The sequence below is a fragment of the Hesperophylax consimilis genome, chromosome 9 (genome assembly GCF_061612785.1).
Source record: "Hesperophylax consimilis isolate HC1 chromosome 9, BYU_Hcon_1.0, whole genome shotgun sequence".
In the NCBI taxonomy this organism is placed as follows: domain Eukaryota; kingdom Metazoa; phylum Arthropoda; class Insecta; order Trichoptera; family Limnephilidae; genus Hesperophylax; species Hesperophylax consimilis.
This window is the reverse complement of record NC_142844.1, coordinates 9,729,331-9,743,060: the sequence shown is the minus strand read 5'-3', so window position 1 is coordinate 9,743,060 and position 13,730 is coordinate 9,729,331. Positions and strand designations below refer to the sequence as shown.

Sequence of the window (13,730 nt, the reverse complement as noted above, 5' to 3'; positions counted from 1 at the left end):
GATAGATTGGCGAGGAAAATATTTTGTCAAAAAAATTGAAATTAAAATAGTAGGAACCCTGACGAGTTAAGCCGACTGATAACATTACTGAGTGTAATAATATATCAGCCATCAATGATTTCAATTCAGTTATCAAATGAATATTTGCAGAAGTTAAATAAATGGGAACTATTGGAAAAACCCGACTATTTTATGAATCGATAATTTATTTATCATTTAGAAATAATCGAAATAGAAATCGCGATTACGCCAGTCACTAATTTCATCTATGGAAAATTTCAGCTGTCAGCTGTCAGATCAAAACTATTTATCGGTTGTCAAGGAGCTTGTTTTATATTCGGCAAACGTTTACAATATACACAAATGTTTCTGTATTCACAAATGGACCTGAATGAATTTGAATTCGTTTAAGTCACACACTAATTATCCAAACTGGTTAAATGTGTTTTATTTTAACTACAAATAATAATTGATTGTGACTAAAATGACGATTCACATTTTAGCATTAATAACTGCAAGCGGGCTCCCCATATTTACCAGAAAGAAAGGAGATAATGAAAGCGTATGTTTTATCCCTTTATAGCCAATGCTTTATATTTAATATTTCAGTACTTTAGATATAAATGCTTGTAAACAAATAATAAGATCCATTATAATATCTATGTGACACATTTTATTGACTGCTTTATTTTATTATTCTAGCTCCCCTTTTCTTCGATGGCATCGTTAAACGGTGTCAGTTTATTTAGCAAGTGCCAAGATGTTATTCTCAAGAGCACTAAAATCCAAAATGGAATTATTGTATGGAAAGAGTTCCTGGGAAGGTAATTTCTTTTTTTAAATCTTTGTAATGTTGTTTTTTTAGAGGTTTGTTTTTGTAATTGGCGACACTTTTACTTTCATTATGGGATACTTGACAAACTTTTTCCAGCGACAGCTGGTTTGTGCTCAGTTAGGATTGCCATTTTAGAATCATGATTACAGACTTTCATTCCCCAATTGAAAGGCATTAATGTGAAAGACCTATGTTTACAACAAGATGGCACAACATGTCACGTAGCGCGCTCCACAGTCAATTTAATTGATGGAAATATTCAATGATAGCCTAACTTTGCTCAATGAAACTATGAATTTACCTTCAAGATACTGGGATTTAACACCTTTGGATTATTTTCTGTGGGGATATGTGAAGTCGCTCTTCTATGCGGATGATTCTAGATGGCTTGGAAACCAACATTCGTCACTTTATTGCCAATATGCGATCCCAGCTGTTCGAAAAAGTGGTTGAAAATTGGACTTTCAGATTGCGCTTTATTCAAGCTAGCCGTGGTGCCCATACACTCAAAGTAATATTTAAACATTACTGGCATTTAATTATCTTTCTAATAAAGCCAATTCCATGTCCATTACCACAATATTTATTTAATTTTAAAGTTTTATACCTTTACATATAAAAAGGTGAAGGTGCTTCATAGATTTTAAATAATACATTGTTTATAACAAGTCAGGGGTATAGTAACTAAGATGTTCAGTTTATCCAACTTTATAACAAGTAGGTACCTAACCAGAATTTAAAACAATTAAAATGATTGCTTTTGCACGGACTATATTGGCCTAGTTAAAAACATATTTTTCATCCTGCAATGATGTTACAATGTTTAATAAGTTTGGATAGAAAGTAGCAATGTTTAGAAGATTATACAAAAAAATCGGTGACCGGCATTGATGTATTATACTAGATTAGCCCTGTCTAGTTAAATTCATTTAAAAAATAACGCCACGTAGTGTACGTCACAAATATGGAGATGAACTTAACAACCCAACTCTGTTTAAACTCCTTGTACAAGCGTTCAAACTCGTAAGCGAAACCACGGAGAACTTGTTGTCAGAGGTGTTGTAATATGGACATAATTCAAATTTAAATATTTGGAACTCAGTTATTTTTGTGATTGAAAAAATGAACTTGCCCAGCATAGCTGAGAAGCAAAATAGACCAACAAAAGGTAAAACGCAATACACAGTGCCCATTTCGCATTGCGACATAATGCGTGGTCCTTTTCATAAATGTGCATGTGAACCAAACCAAAACTGTGTTGGGGTTATTTTTAAATGAATATGCCGTGTCTAGTCTAATTTAGTCTATGGTGACCGGGTATGTTATCAAAATGACAATTCAACACACCTACAAAAAGTGATATAAAGTCATGAAAAGTGATGAAACAAAAACTAGGTTAAATAGGTTTCATAGGTAACTATTAAACCTAGTTTTTGTTTCATCACTTTTAATGACTCTATATCACTTTTTAAAGGTGTGTTGAATTTTTATATTGATGAAATATTATGGAACCATTCAACTAAATTTATGTTGTTAACTACTAAATTACTCGCCACTCGCCAAGTCCGAACCTGCCTTAAGAAAGAGCTGTTGAAAATGAGACAAACGATCTACGTCTGCTTCCCCCAAAGGAGAAATGCAATCATTATTATTCATACTCTTCATATATTTTAAAGAAATGAAACGCCGCCAAGTACATGTACGTAGCTATTTAGATCTGGTCACCAAACACGCCTAGCGCCATTTCAAGCAACTTTTCATTTCTGAATAGTGGGCTTTCACCAGGGAGATACTGAGAGTATCTTCCATCTGGAGTATCATCTATCTGGATCGTGCTGCTTGTGAAATAATACAAATCAATGAAATAAAATTTTATATTGAAATAAATAAAATCCCCGACTGCGGAGGCCGTAGCGAATGCGAATGAAACAAGAACGAAACGAACGAAAGAACGAATGAACGAAAGCAAATGAAACAAGTCATTCATTAATCACTAGCTGTACCCCGCCATACGTTGCAGTGGCTCAGTCTGTTTGTGCAGATAGAAAAACAATATCGCATGTTGCTTTTATGTCCAACTGAAAAACTGAAAAAAAAACATGTTTGTCCAACAGATGGCGCTGTTTTTACCTGCACAGGTGACTTCTATGAACATTTTTATTTATACAGATAAAGAGAATATATTTTTCCAGTATCACATTGATAGGCATAGCCAGTGGAGGTTTGGAGAGCGACCTGAACTCCCTGTTAATATCCATCTTCAACGCCATGGTCATGTTTGTGGGGCTGGACGAACTGGAAAACCCCCGCAACCTGGAGAGGCTGAAGCGAGAACTGCGGCCGTGCTATCCGCTGGTGGACAGGCTCATGGAGTCCCTGGACTCACAGAGTGCCTCCGCTGCACATCCCACTCTTCTGCTGAATGCTGTTGAAGCTATACTCTGCCCAGAGAGCCTGCTTTTGGAAGTATGTAAATCATTTTTGAAAAATACCTTGAACCCCTCAAAGCTCTGGCACATTGACCTTTATATTTCTTAAAGATGCTGTCAGAAAGTCAGAGAATTTGTGTGTATTTCCGCTTAGCAAAAAATAAATAAATATCCAAATAAATGGGATATTTCTGAATGTATCCAAAACTAAAAACTGTTTTTGAAAGGTGAATAAATATGCAAAAAAAATCAAACATAAATATATATGATTTACGATTTTCACGGCCAAAAGTATTTTTGTTATTTGTTTTTGGGGTGTTATGCCGTGTTGCGCTAACTCCTTCTTTAGCCAACGTTTCGGACAGCATTGCAGTGTCCATCTGCCCTGATGATGGACACTGCAATGCTGTCCGAAACGTTGGCTAAAGAAGGAGTTAGCGCAACACGGCATAACACCCCAAAAACAAATAACAAAAAAAAAAAATAAACATAGTTTTTGAAATATTAAAATTTTGAAATCAAACATTAAAAAGTTTTATATTATCAGTAAAGACTGAAATAAAATAACGACAAATACACTTTTATTAAACAAATTATAAACGTTATGGCCACTTCTTTTTTGTCATTTCATATAAAAATAATTAATAAAAAATTCACAAGTTTCATAATTTGTCTCAAATTGCAGTCGGAACCTTTGGTTTCATTTAGGTGTACATTTTAACTCTTCTGTCTTTAACTTCTAGATTTTAATATAAAGTTTGGTGTTTTCTCTTTCTAATACCGTTTAGATCACATTTCTAACCTTAACAGTAAGAGAGACATAACGATTTCTACGAGGTCATATGAGCTGTTCCCTAAAGTGAATTAATTGACTCTACAGGTAATAATGGCGTTTGAAAAAAATCGGTCGGTAGGGGTTAATATCAGATGTTAAATGTCTTAATGACGCGTAGACCCGGCACTAAATTTGTTTTTTTGTTTAGTTGTGAAAATAATAAAAATTTTAAATGCTCAGATCGAAAATTTTTTTTTTTTTTGGGATGTCTTTGTGACGTAGCTTCACCAGTTTCCCGTTTGTAGTACAAACTTCTGAACACCGTGTATATATTTTTGTATCATTTCCAGCCTGTATTGGAACAGTTTACCCTGCGCATGGGCAGCGTGTTTGGCTGCCTGTGTGTGTGGGGACGCTACGCCTGCGGCACGGCGGGCTGGCGCTCTCTCTCCTCGCACGAGAGGCAGCTGCTTCTGCGCCTCATCTCTCTCGATACGGAGGCCTCTTTGAGAGACACTCCCATTTATTTATGCCACCGCAGTCCAAGGGTTAGTATATTTACTGTTTAAAAAAAAGGTTATATTCTGTTCATCCTATATCAAAGTGCAATGCCATGTTGCAATCGGAAATCTTTACTATGATATGTACAGCAGAAAATGTGTCTGTATGCCCCTCTTGAACGTTCAACTTTGGAATCATGAAATTGACACATCTTTTTATGTCTCGAATTTCTAAGTCAGTATAACCGTATTCGCCTATTTTTGAAATATCCAATTAATCCTGTTGTAAATAATATGAACTTATTATATACTAACTTGTGACTAATGTTATTTTATTTTTATATCTAATACCTACCTCTCCACACCTATTTTTCAAATGACAAGACTCCAAATATTCTCTGAAGAAGAAAAGCTGCTCACAGAAAGCCAAAATTCTTTCCTTTTTTAAATCGCTTTAATGTTGAACTCCCAATGGTGTAAACCACGAACCACCACTAGATAAAATAGATAAATAGTAAAGTTTGAAAACTGGTGAAGGCATTTTCAAGCATTTTACCTAAAATTCCAGTTCGACTTTCATATTATAAAACTTAAAAGCTTACACTCTTAGGACTTTTTTCATTGGAAACCTTGTACACTCCCCGAACTACTTGTATAGAATTTATAGATAAATCGTTCTTAGTATTTCTTAAGTTGGCAGACTATGAAGTGGGTATTTTTTAGTTCTCTAGACATTAAATAGATCAGTTATATTTTTGATTTGTTTTTTCAGGTTGCTTTCCGGGCTGTCATTTGCAAGCTTCTCTCTGATGTCCATGTGATCATCATCTGTGGCCCTACTCCGGTGTTGGCTGAGGTAGATGCCATCGTCCTCAATTGCTGGCAGCAACACTCCGATACCCTGAAGGCCGCTCGGCAACGCTATCCCAGAAACTTTCCTCCCAGCATTCAGTTTCCTTCGGGAGTTTTGGGGTAGTTAAATTAACATCTGAAATATTATTCTAATTCGATGATTGAATATACATGTCCCTTTCTAGTTAGTGAAAATTATTAGGTTTAAAGCAAGACAAAAGGCTGTCGGAAGTGTATACATATGCACCTGTACAGACAATTCTAAGTATGTGTTGTTCGCCTCAACTCTAATTGCCCAACCTATAAAGCCATAACATTAGGAAACCAGTTCCAACATAAGATTTGTTTTTTATATCCCTTGAAAACTGAAATCTATTTAAAAATAAACTTATTTTAAACCTCCGTAATTCTTATATGTTACAGTTACAGTTACAGATCAACAGCTTAGGAATTTCAATCTTATTTTGTTTTTTGTTTTATCCTCCATTCAGGGTGATGGTGGTACAGTGTGATGAGCAAAAATATGTTATATCCAGATCTGTTCAACCAATCAGCGGCAGGAGGGCTCTTAGTGGGGCACACCGACTTGACATATTGCGCACTTTCTATCTACAAGCCGTACAGGTACTAAATATGTTATATCTGGATCTGTTCAGCCAATCAGCGACAGGGGTCTCTCAGTGGGGCAAACCGATTTGGCATATTGCGTTATTTCTATCTACAAGCCGCACAGGTATTGAATATATTATATCTAGATCTGTTCAGCCAATCAGCAGCAGGGGGCCCTCGGCACACCGACTTGACATATTGCACACTATGTAACTATCTACAAGCCGTACAGGTACTGAACATTATTTTTAAATACATCTATTTGAATTTCACTTTTACTTTCGGGAATGAATGCATGAATGAAATGGAATCTAGGAAGTGGAAACTAACCCACTTCCCTACATCCGCTCCAGCTGAAATTGGCAGATACTCATTGTCAATGACAATGCATTATATCAAATTTTGGTGGCACTCACGCATTTCTCTGAAATTGGATGATATTATGTATAAAAATTTACAGCACCTAATATACTAAATAAATCTTAGTAGTACCACCCAAATAGGATTTGGCTTGAGTGATAGTGCGGTTCACTCATTTTATTTAGTCACAGTAGAGGAATGTAAAAGTCAAACCAAAAAAAAAAAATTAACTTTCAAAAGACATTTTAATATTTCACAGCAGCTAAGAGGAGAAAGGTTCAATCCTCAATCAAACCAACAAAAATCTTTTTAAATACATTTATCAATAAAAATAGATGTAGTATAGTAAAAAAACATTGTTTATTTTGGGTTGATTTTTTTCTCATTAAAATTATATTCAAACACTAAAATATTAAATGTTTTCTGTTTAGTCCTCAAATTGTCCAAATCTATTTATATTCACCTTTTAGGAGTTCTTTAAAATCTTATTTTTTATGTGAATACCGCACAAGAGTCCCAACTGCTCTCAACAGTCTCGAGCAAGAGGGATTATGGCAGCCCCATTCAAGGTATTTATTTATTTTATTTATTTTTATTTAAGTACATAAAACAGGCATGGTGCCCAAAAATTTACATACATGGATGTTTAAATACATAATAATAAAAAAATGATAATAACAAAAATAGTTACAAAATGAATAAGCTAAATATGCAGAAGTAAATAACAAATAAAAATGTTTAAAAGGTAAATATAAATATGTTCATAAACGATTTGTTATTGTCACACCTGTACTGGTGAGACACTGATTAGGTAGGTACAATCTTGCTTCTCTTTAAATAAAGGGCTTCATCACAATATCAGCTTAATATGATTAAAGGTAATACGTTTTTTTTTGAAGTGTTTAAATTGGTCATTAAAAATGTCTATTTCATTTAAAAATGTCTATTTCATTATTAGAGCCATGTATAATGTGATAATTTCTTAATGTTCACGGTACAGGGGAAAAATATCCTGTATTTGTGTGGTAGGCTTTAATATAGAAAATGTCTTTCATCCTCCTTATTGATTTTCTTGATGGTATATTAATGTTAATTTGGGATAAAATGTTTGTTGTAAAGCTGTAAAGTTGTAAAGCTGAAGGGAGTGGGGGAGGGGGAAGTACCTGACTTATTTTTCTCTGTTATTGTAGTTAAGACAACACCATTCTGCATTCCACATAATATTTTTCTCTGTTATTGTAGTTAATACAACACCATTCTGCATTCCACATAATATGCAGCTTGATCAAATCAAAATGATCACAATTGTGTTTCAATTAAAATTATTTTTATGTACTTTGTTTGTTATTGTTTTTAGGATTTCTGTATTGTTAATGAAGACATCACCGTATCTGAGACCCCTGAAGCTGCAAATGACGCAGTTGACCTCCAAAGCAAGGAAGATGAAGACAGCATGCTGGAAACATACTGGTGCTCTGAATATCACAAGTGCCACGCTTACAAGCAAGATAATAATGTATGTTGCGTTCTGTACGCTTCCGTAGTTCCCATGCCTACAATGAGGTAATTTATTTAACATTTTTATTATTAATAACAACTTTGAATATTTTACTTGCCGTTACAAATATATTATATGAGTGTTTTTTACTTGGTTTGTTGCTGAAGGTGTTTTTACGGTCACTCAGTGTGGATATGCATTATCGTGACAAATTTTTGGATTATACCGTATTGGGTTTCCTTCTTCTTTAACCTTTTGAACGCGTTAATTTTCTCTGTTTTATCTATACCCGTACTCGGTACATATTTTCAAATACCTATGCACGCAATTAAATGTCAAATTATAGCATTCTGGCATGATTTATTGCACTATATAGACAGAACAGATTATTCTCCACAATATGATAACAAATCCTCCTGTGTCAACACTCTTAGATGTTTATAAAAACAAAAACATAAAATTTCATACAAAGACGTATCGTATCTTTTGAATGTGGTCCCGCCATTCATTCGGCGTGTGTGTACTTAGGCCACTGCGTTGATAGACACCATGAGCACTTATCATTTTTTGTTATGAAAACTTTTTCTAAAACTGGACACTTAAATTTTATGTCACTTAATATAAAAACAAAATTAAACTAACGCCATCCGTTGACAAAATTGTAAACTATGGCACTCGAAGACGCAAAGAGGCTCACTTGATTATCGATGTTTTTTAATGAAATACAGTTTTATTTTCGAGAAATTCTTGTCGATGTCAGCATTGTGATAGTTCTACGAATGTTCAAGCGAGCGGGAAATAAATTTATGTCAAAAGACCGCTGGAATATCGGCATTCAAAGTTTCCGTATCAACTGTTGATACAGCCGCGTGTGAGTATGGACTTTTTGCCGTAACAACAGTTGACGGCCGCGTGCAAAGGGTTAACCAAGTATATACTCTCTCACTAATCCATAAAAAGAAAAACCGGGCAAGTGTCCAATTAGTGAAACCGGCAGATTATGGTGCATACATACAAAATAGTTCAAAATTAAAATGGGTGTTTCTATTATGAAATAAAACTTGTTTTTCTTTATGCATTGCTAATATGTAGTACTCTCCTGTATTTTCACTAATATTATTGGATTTCTTTATAAGTATATTATCTAATCATCGTCTTTTTAACCACATGCCTAAAAATGTACTTTTTCTTCTTTTACACACTACATACTTTATTAATTCTTCATTGATAAAGTATGAATTAATTCTTTTCCGCATTAATTCTTCTCCTTCACATATTTATCTAAATTTAATACTTAATCTGTCAATATCATTGCAAAATTTCCATTTTTTTGTTAGCTATGGTCAGGGGGGTATAACTCCGAGAAAAAAGTGGGTCAAAAAAAAGACACTGTAATCTCTATGGCTGACGTGTGACGTATATTTTCCACAAACCAGTCATGCATGTTTATAGGCCGCTGTCATTGGCCGATTTTAGGCTAGCCAATGGGGTTGGCTCCGAATGAGAATTATATTGTCTATGGTTACGCCTTTTTTATAGTTTCTATCCTAGTCGATGGTGAGTATGTCGTGTAGTGACGTATATTTTTCAGTTACAGACTTTTATCTATGGCAAACTTTAGGACCCATGGGCTCAGTACGAAAAACCCGAAGATATTGATCTAGTGAGTGGTTCATTTATGGCTATGGTGTCATGTTTACGTTTGCGAGAAGACTTTATTTTGTAAACTTATTCAAACAAAAAACGTGACAGAACGAAACTAACCGAAACACGTGTGACAGTTACTAGATTACGTCGAACTAGGTCTAACCGAAATATCCTATAACAAACATAATCAACCCTGGTGACTGGTAAAATGGTCAGCGAGAACCGGTGGTATAGTAACTAAGTATGTAAGAGTGAGATAATCCAACCTGTCACGTCGGTGTACAAAGTTTGACACTCGAGTCTAGGCACGTGACGGACTATTGAATTTGACATACGAATACCAGGAAATTATAGAGCTTCAACTTGTGCTTTCATCTAGAAACAATAACGGCGGAATATAGCAGTCTTCGGGTAATTGAGTGGCAGATTATACTGGGAGAGTTCTGTATATATTTTATTTAAGAAATAATAACTTTTTTTTTCACTGTATACATATTTGATAATGTGTTGAGAATCTCTTAACCACTCAGAACATTAGAATGTCAAAAGACGTAAATATGATAATAGCGGTCAAGACATTAGAACGTCTTTTCACGTAAACGCGCGAGATTTTACAAAAATCGATTTATTTCCATCACTAGTATACGGATTTGCCATGATTTAAAAAACAGAGTATCGATAATGAATAACGCTACGCGTCTGTATTCAAGAATATCTATGGAACGTAGAAGTGCATTATCTAAGCCGATTGAATCTGTCATCTTGTTCGTTCATAATTTATTGCGTTTCTAAATAATTTATTAAAAATATTTTAGTTTGGACGGTTAATATTTTGAGGTGACTAATAGTTTTTAATTATATTTCTTCAATATATAAAGTGTTATTTCTTTATGATACTCAGAAAAAAGTACATTTTTCACGGCTTTGAAATAATGGTAAGCGGTTCTTACATATTTTCGACGTTTTCATAAAATGTATATTTAGAAACGCAAATATTTTCGTATAAATACACAATGCGATAGTGAATTTCATAATCTTTCCAAAAAAAATTTTAGAATGAGGCAACGTTTCCCAAAACGTGAGTTATGAAGCTTTTAGCAAAACTCGTAAATAACACAAAAATTATCACGTTTTGACAGTTCTCAAAGGAACACATAGTAAAAAAATGTCTTTGTCTGAGAGGTTTAGGCAACACTAATTATGGTATATTCGTTTATGTAATGCTCATGCATAATATGTACCAGATTTTGCCTGCAATGTTTATAATACATTATGTCAGTATGTATTTTTTATAATTTCAGATTAATAACGAAAAATATTCTGCAAGATATTCTGACAGATAAGAATATTTCATGGTGAGGTTGGTGCACATTTATTATAAGTACTTTCTATGACATTAATAACATGTTATACATATTATAAAAAGGATGTTTTTTAAACAAACATATGGGGGTCTCAACAAGAATAAGACTTGGGGAAAAAGATGAGATAGAGTCAATCATAAGACATTGTCAGTTATACGCCAGTATAATTCTGACTTGATGCCCACAGTACGGAACGAAATGTATCACGACAATAACCAACAAATTAAACGTAATACAGTGAAACTCGCTAAAGAAGTTTCCATTTAAGACGTTTTCATGCTTAAGAAGTTTGGTTTTAGATCCATGGAAGACTGAATTTGAAAAAATGGTCCAATTTATCCCACATAAGTTTTTTCCGCTTAAGAGGTATTTTTTTCCGGTCCCTTGGAAAACTTTGTACGAAGGAGCATGCACATTAGGGTGTATCGAAATATGGCCGCTTGCAGGAGATCTAAATGTTTTTCAATTGGACAGTTATTTTTTTGGAATACGTGGGTCCATACAGACAAGTTTTTATTAAATTGATTATTTATATTAGTATTTCCAAAAAAACATTGTTTTCAATACACCCTAATGCACATATGATTAAAAAAATTAAGCTAATAATTTATTGTATGAAGTGATTTTAATATGAAACATTGTATTAATTAGGAAATAAGATCAATCCGTCCATAAATATATTATATTATTATATGCAATACATACATAATAGTAATCTACTTTACACATAAATACTATATTATCGTAGGGATAATAATTCTTAAATTAGCTAATATTTATTAATGAGATCTGTGCCTTATAATATATAAGTTTTATATTAAATTAAGAGAAACCATTTTTGGTTACAGGGATGATAAAAAATACATTTATAAAATATACAGCTCCAACATTTTATTAGCAGTTTTTTTAAATTGTGATAAGGGTACAATATTTTCAAAAAAGTTCACATGATACAATAATTATTATACATACATTTTCAACACAAGAGACCTGCTTGACTTAAGACAAGAGTTTCACATTTATAGAGATTAACTTTAATTACCTATTTATTGTCTTAGTTCTATTGTCACAATACATATATTTTGTCAATATATTATTATAATATTAAAAACAATTTTATAAACTGGTAAAGAAGTTTATTTTTCTGGACTACGAAATCTATTGAATCCATATTGAAATACTTTAATATTAAACAAATAAATTGTAAGCATGTCTAAAAAAAGTATAACTGAGCAAAAAGGTACACATGACCTATATAGAATTGGGAGTAAATTTTTCTTAAGACATAAAATGTGATCCTGATTTAGAAAAAGTTATTTAAATAGGGAACAACGAAATACAATACCACGGATACTGCACCATGATGACATTAAGAAAAAATAAAAATATGGTAAGTATTTTTTGGCGACAGTACCAGCCGACCGCCAACAAAATTATTTTCACAAAACAATTTCTTTAAAAATATATTTATATAATGTATTGAAAAAAAAAGGTCTCCATTATTTCAGGTTTCCATTGTATCGTATCTCTAGATGAAAAGGCTTCAGGCAGCTATGAAATTGATAAATTATTCACAATATTATGAAGTATTGGAAAATAGCGTTTTTAATTTTTTTAATTAAAGACAAGCATCTTGAACACACGGACTCAAAGTACACCATTATATCTGATGTATTATTATTATTTTTGTACTATTAAATATATTTTGCTATTAATAAATAATAAATTAATATAGAAAATTCGATATTTTAAATAAATTTATAATATTTATCCGCTTGAAGCGATCTGTGAAACAGTGGAATTAAATATAATTAATAAATTAGGAAATTACAGTTGCTTCAATTCAACAAAACTTTAGCAGTATTTTAATTACATTCTAACACTTCATTGATCATTCAATAACTTCATTATGTTTTTGTTCTTTCTTTTGCGACAATTTTAATTATGATACTAATTCGACGGCCGGCGTGGTCTAGTGGTATACGCTTTTGACTACAGATCCGAAGGTCGCGGGTTCGAACCCGGCGTGCGCAAATAAATTTTATTTGATTAATTTGTGTTATTTCACAATTAATTAATTAAAAATAATATATAGTATATTTGCGGCACGTTCCAGAGTGGAAGATACTCTCAGTATCGCCCTGGTGTAAGACCACCATTCAGAATTGAAACGTTGCTTGAAATGGCTTTAGCCGTGTTTGGTGACCAGATCTGAATAGCCAGGTACTTCCCCACCTTCCTCTTCCCCATCTCCCTCCCCTCAACAATACCCTCAGCCTCACAACATACCCCAATTGGGGATGCCATAGTCTCACTGGCTCCAGACGGGAGCAGTTGGGACTCTTGTGCGGTAATACTGTAAAAAAAAAAAAAAAAAAATAAACTTTCATATAATTTTTTTATAAATACAACAAACACAAAAAAGCGTAAATTATTATTGTATAATTTTGAAATGTACTGAAATGTATCTTTGTACTGAAAGATTTATAAAGTGATGTGTACAAAGTTATTGGGTTTTCAATACAAATCATTTAAATTTGAATATCTTCCTACTTTATTATTTTTGGCAAAGATATTAGAAGAACGAGATGTGCTATGCGCAGTTCTTACTGAGTGGAATTGTCGCCGGTTTTGTTCACCAATACTACTGCACACCTTCGCTTGCGCTAAGGTATCCGCACTAATACATAGAACAGATTTCTGTGCGTACACGTCCCGATACCGTTCAAAGTACCCTAATTAGGTAGTACTCCGGCTACGGTCCGGCGGCCAACATAGCATATCTCGTTCTTCTAATATCTTTGATTTTTGGTTAGAAGTACCCATCAACATTTTTTTAAAGAATCATTTCTTAATTATGC

General features: G+C 33.3%; 1 protein-coding gene across 1 annotated transcript; it reads left to right on the top strand.

The window, feature by feature from the left end:
- Nucleotides 1-334: 334 nt before the first annotated feature.
- Nucleotides 335-12,795, top strand: fy (fuzzy planar cell polarity protein-like protein). Its single transcript, XM_089635268.1, has 8 exons — nt 335-562; nt 703-824; nt 3,028-3,301; nt 4,390-4,587; nt 5,312-5,511; nt 5,883-6,015; nt 7,718-7,923; nt 10,807-12,795. Exons 1-8 carry the CDS (start codon nt 485-487, stop codon nt 10,862-10,864), a joined length of 1,269 nt encoding a protein of 422 aa, XP_089491394.1. The 5' UTR covers nt 335-484; the 3' UTR covers nt 10,865-12,795.
- The last annotated feature ends 935 nt before the right edge of the window (nt 12,796-13,730 follow it).

Bases quoted from the DNA above. Each gene is read 5' to 3' on its own strand.
- fy (XM_089635268.1), top strand. From the start codon at position 485: ATGACGATTCACATTTTAGCATTAATAACTGCAAGCGGGCTCCCCATA. The intron at 825-3,027 runs GTAATTTCTTTT...ATATTTTTCCAG, and splicing joins TGGAAAGAGTTCCTGGGAAG to TATCACATTGATAGGCATAG. The intron at 4,588-5,311 runs GTTAGTATATTT...TTGTTTTTTCAG, and splicing joins TATGCCACCGCAGTCCAAGG to GTTGCTTTCCGGGCTGTCAT.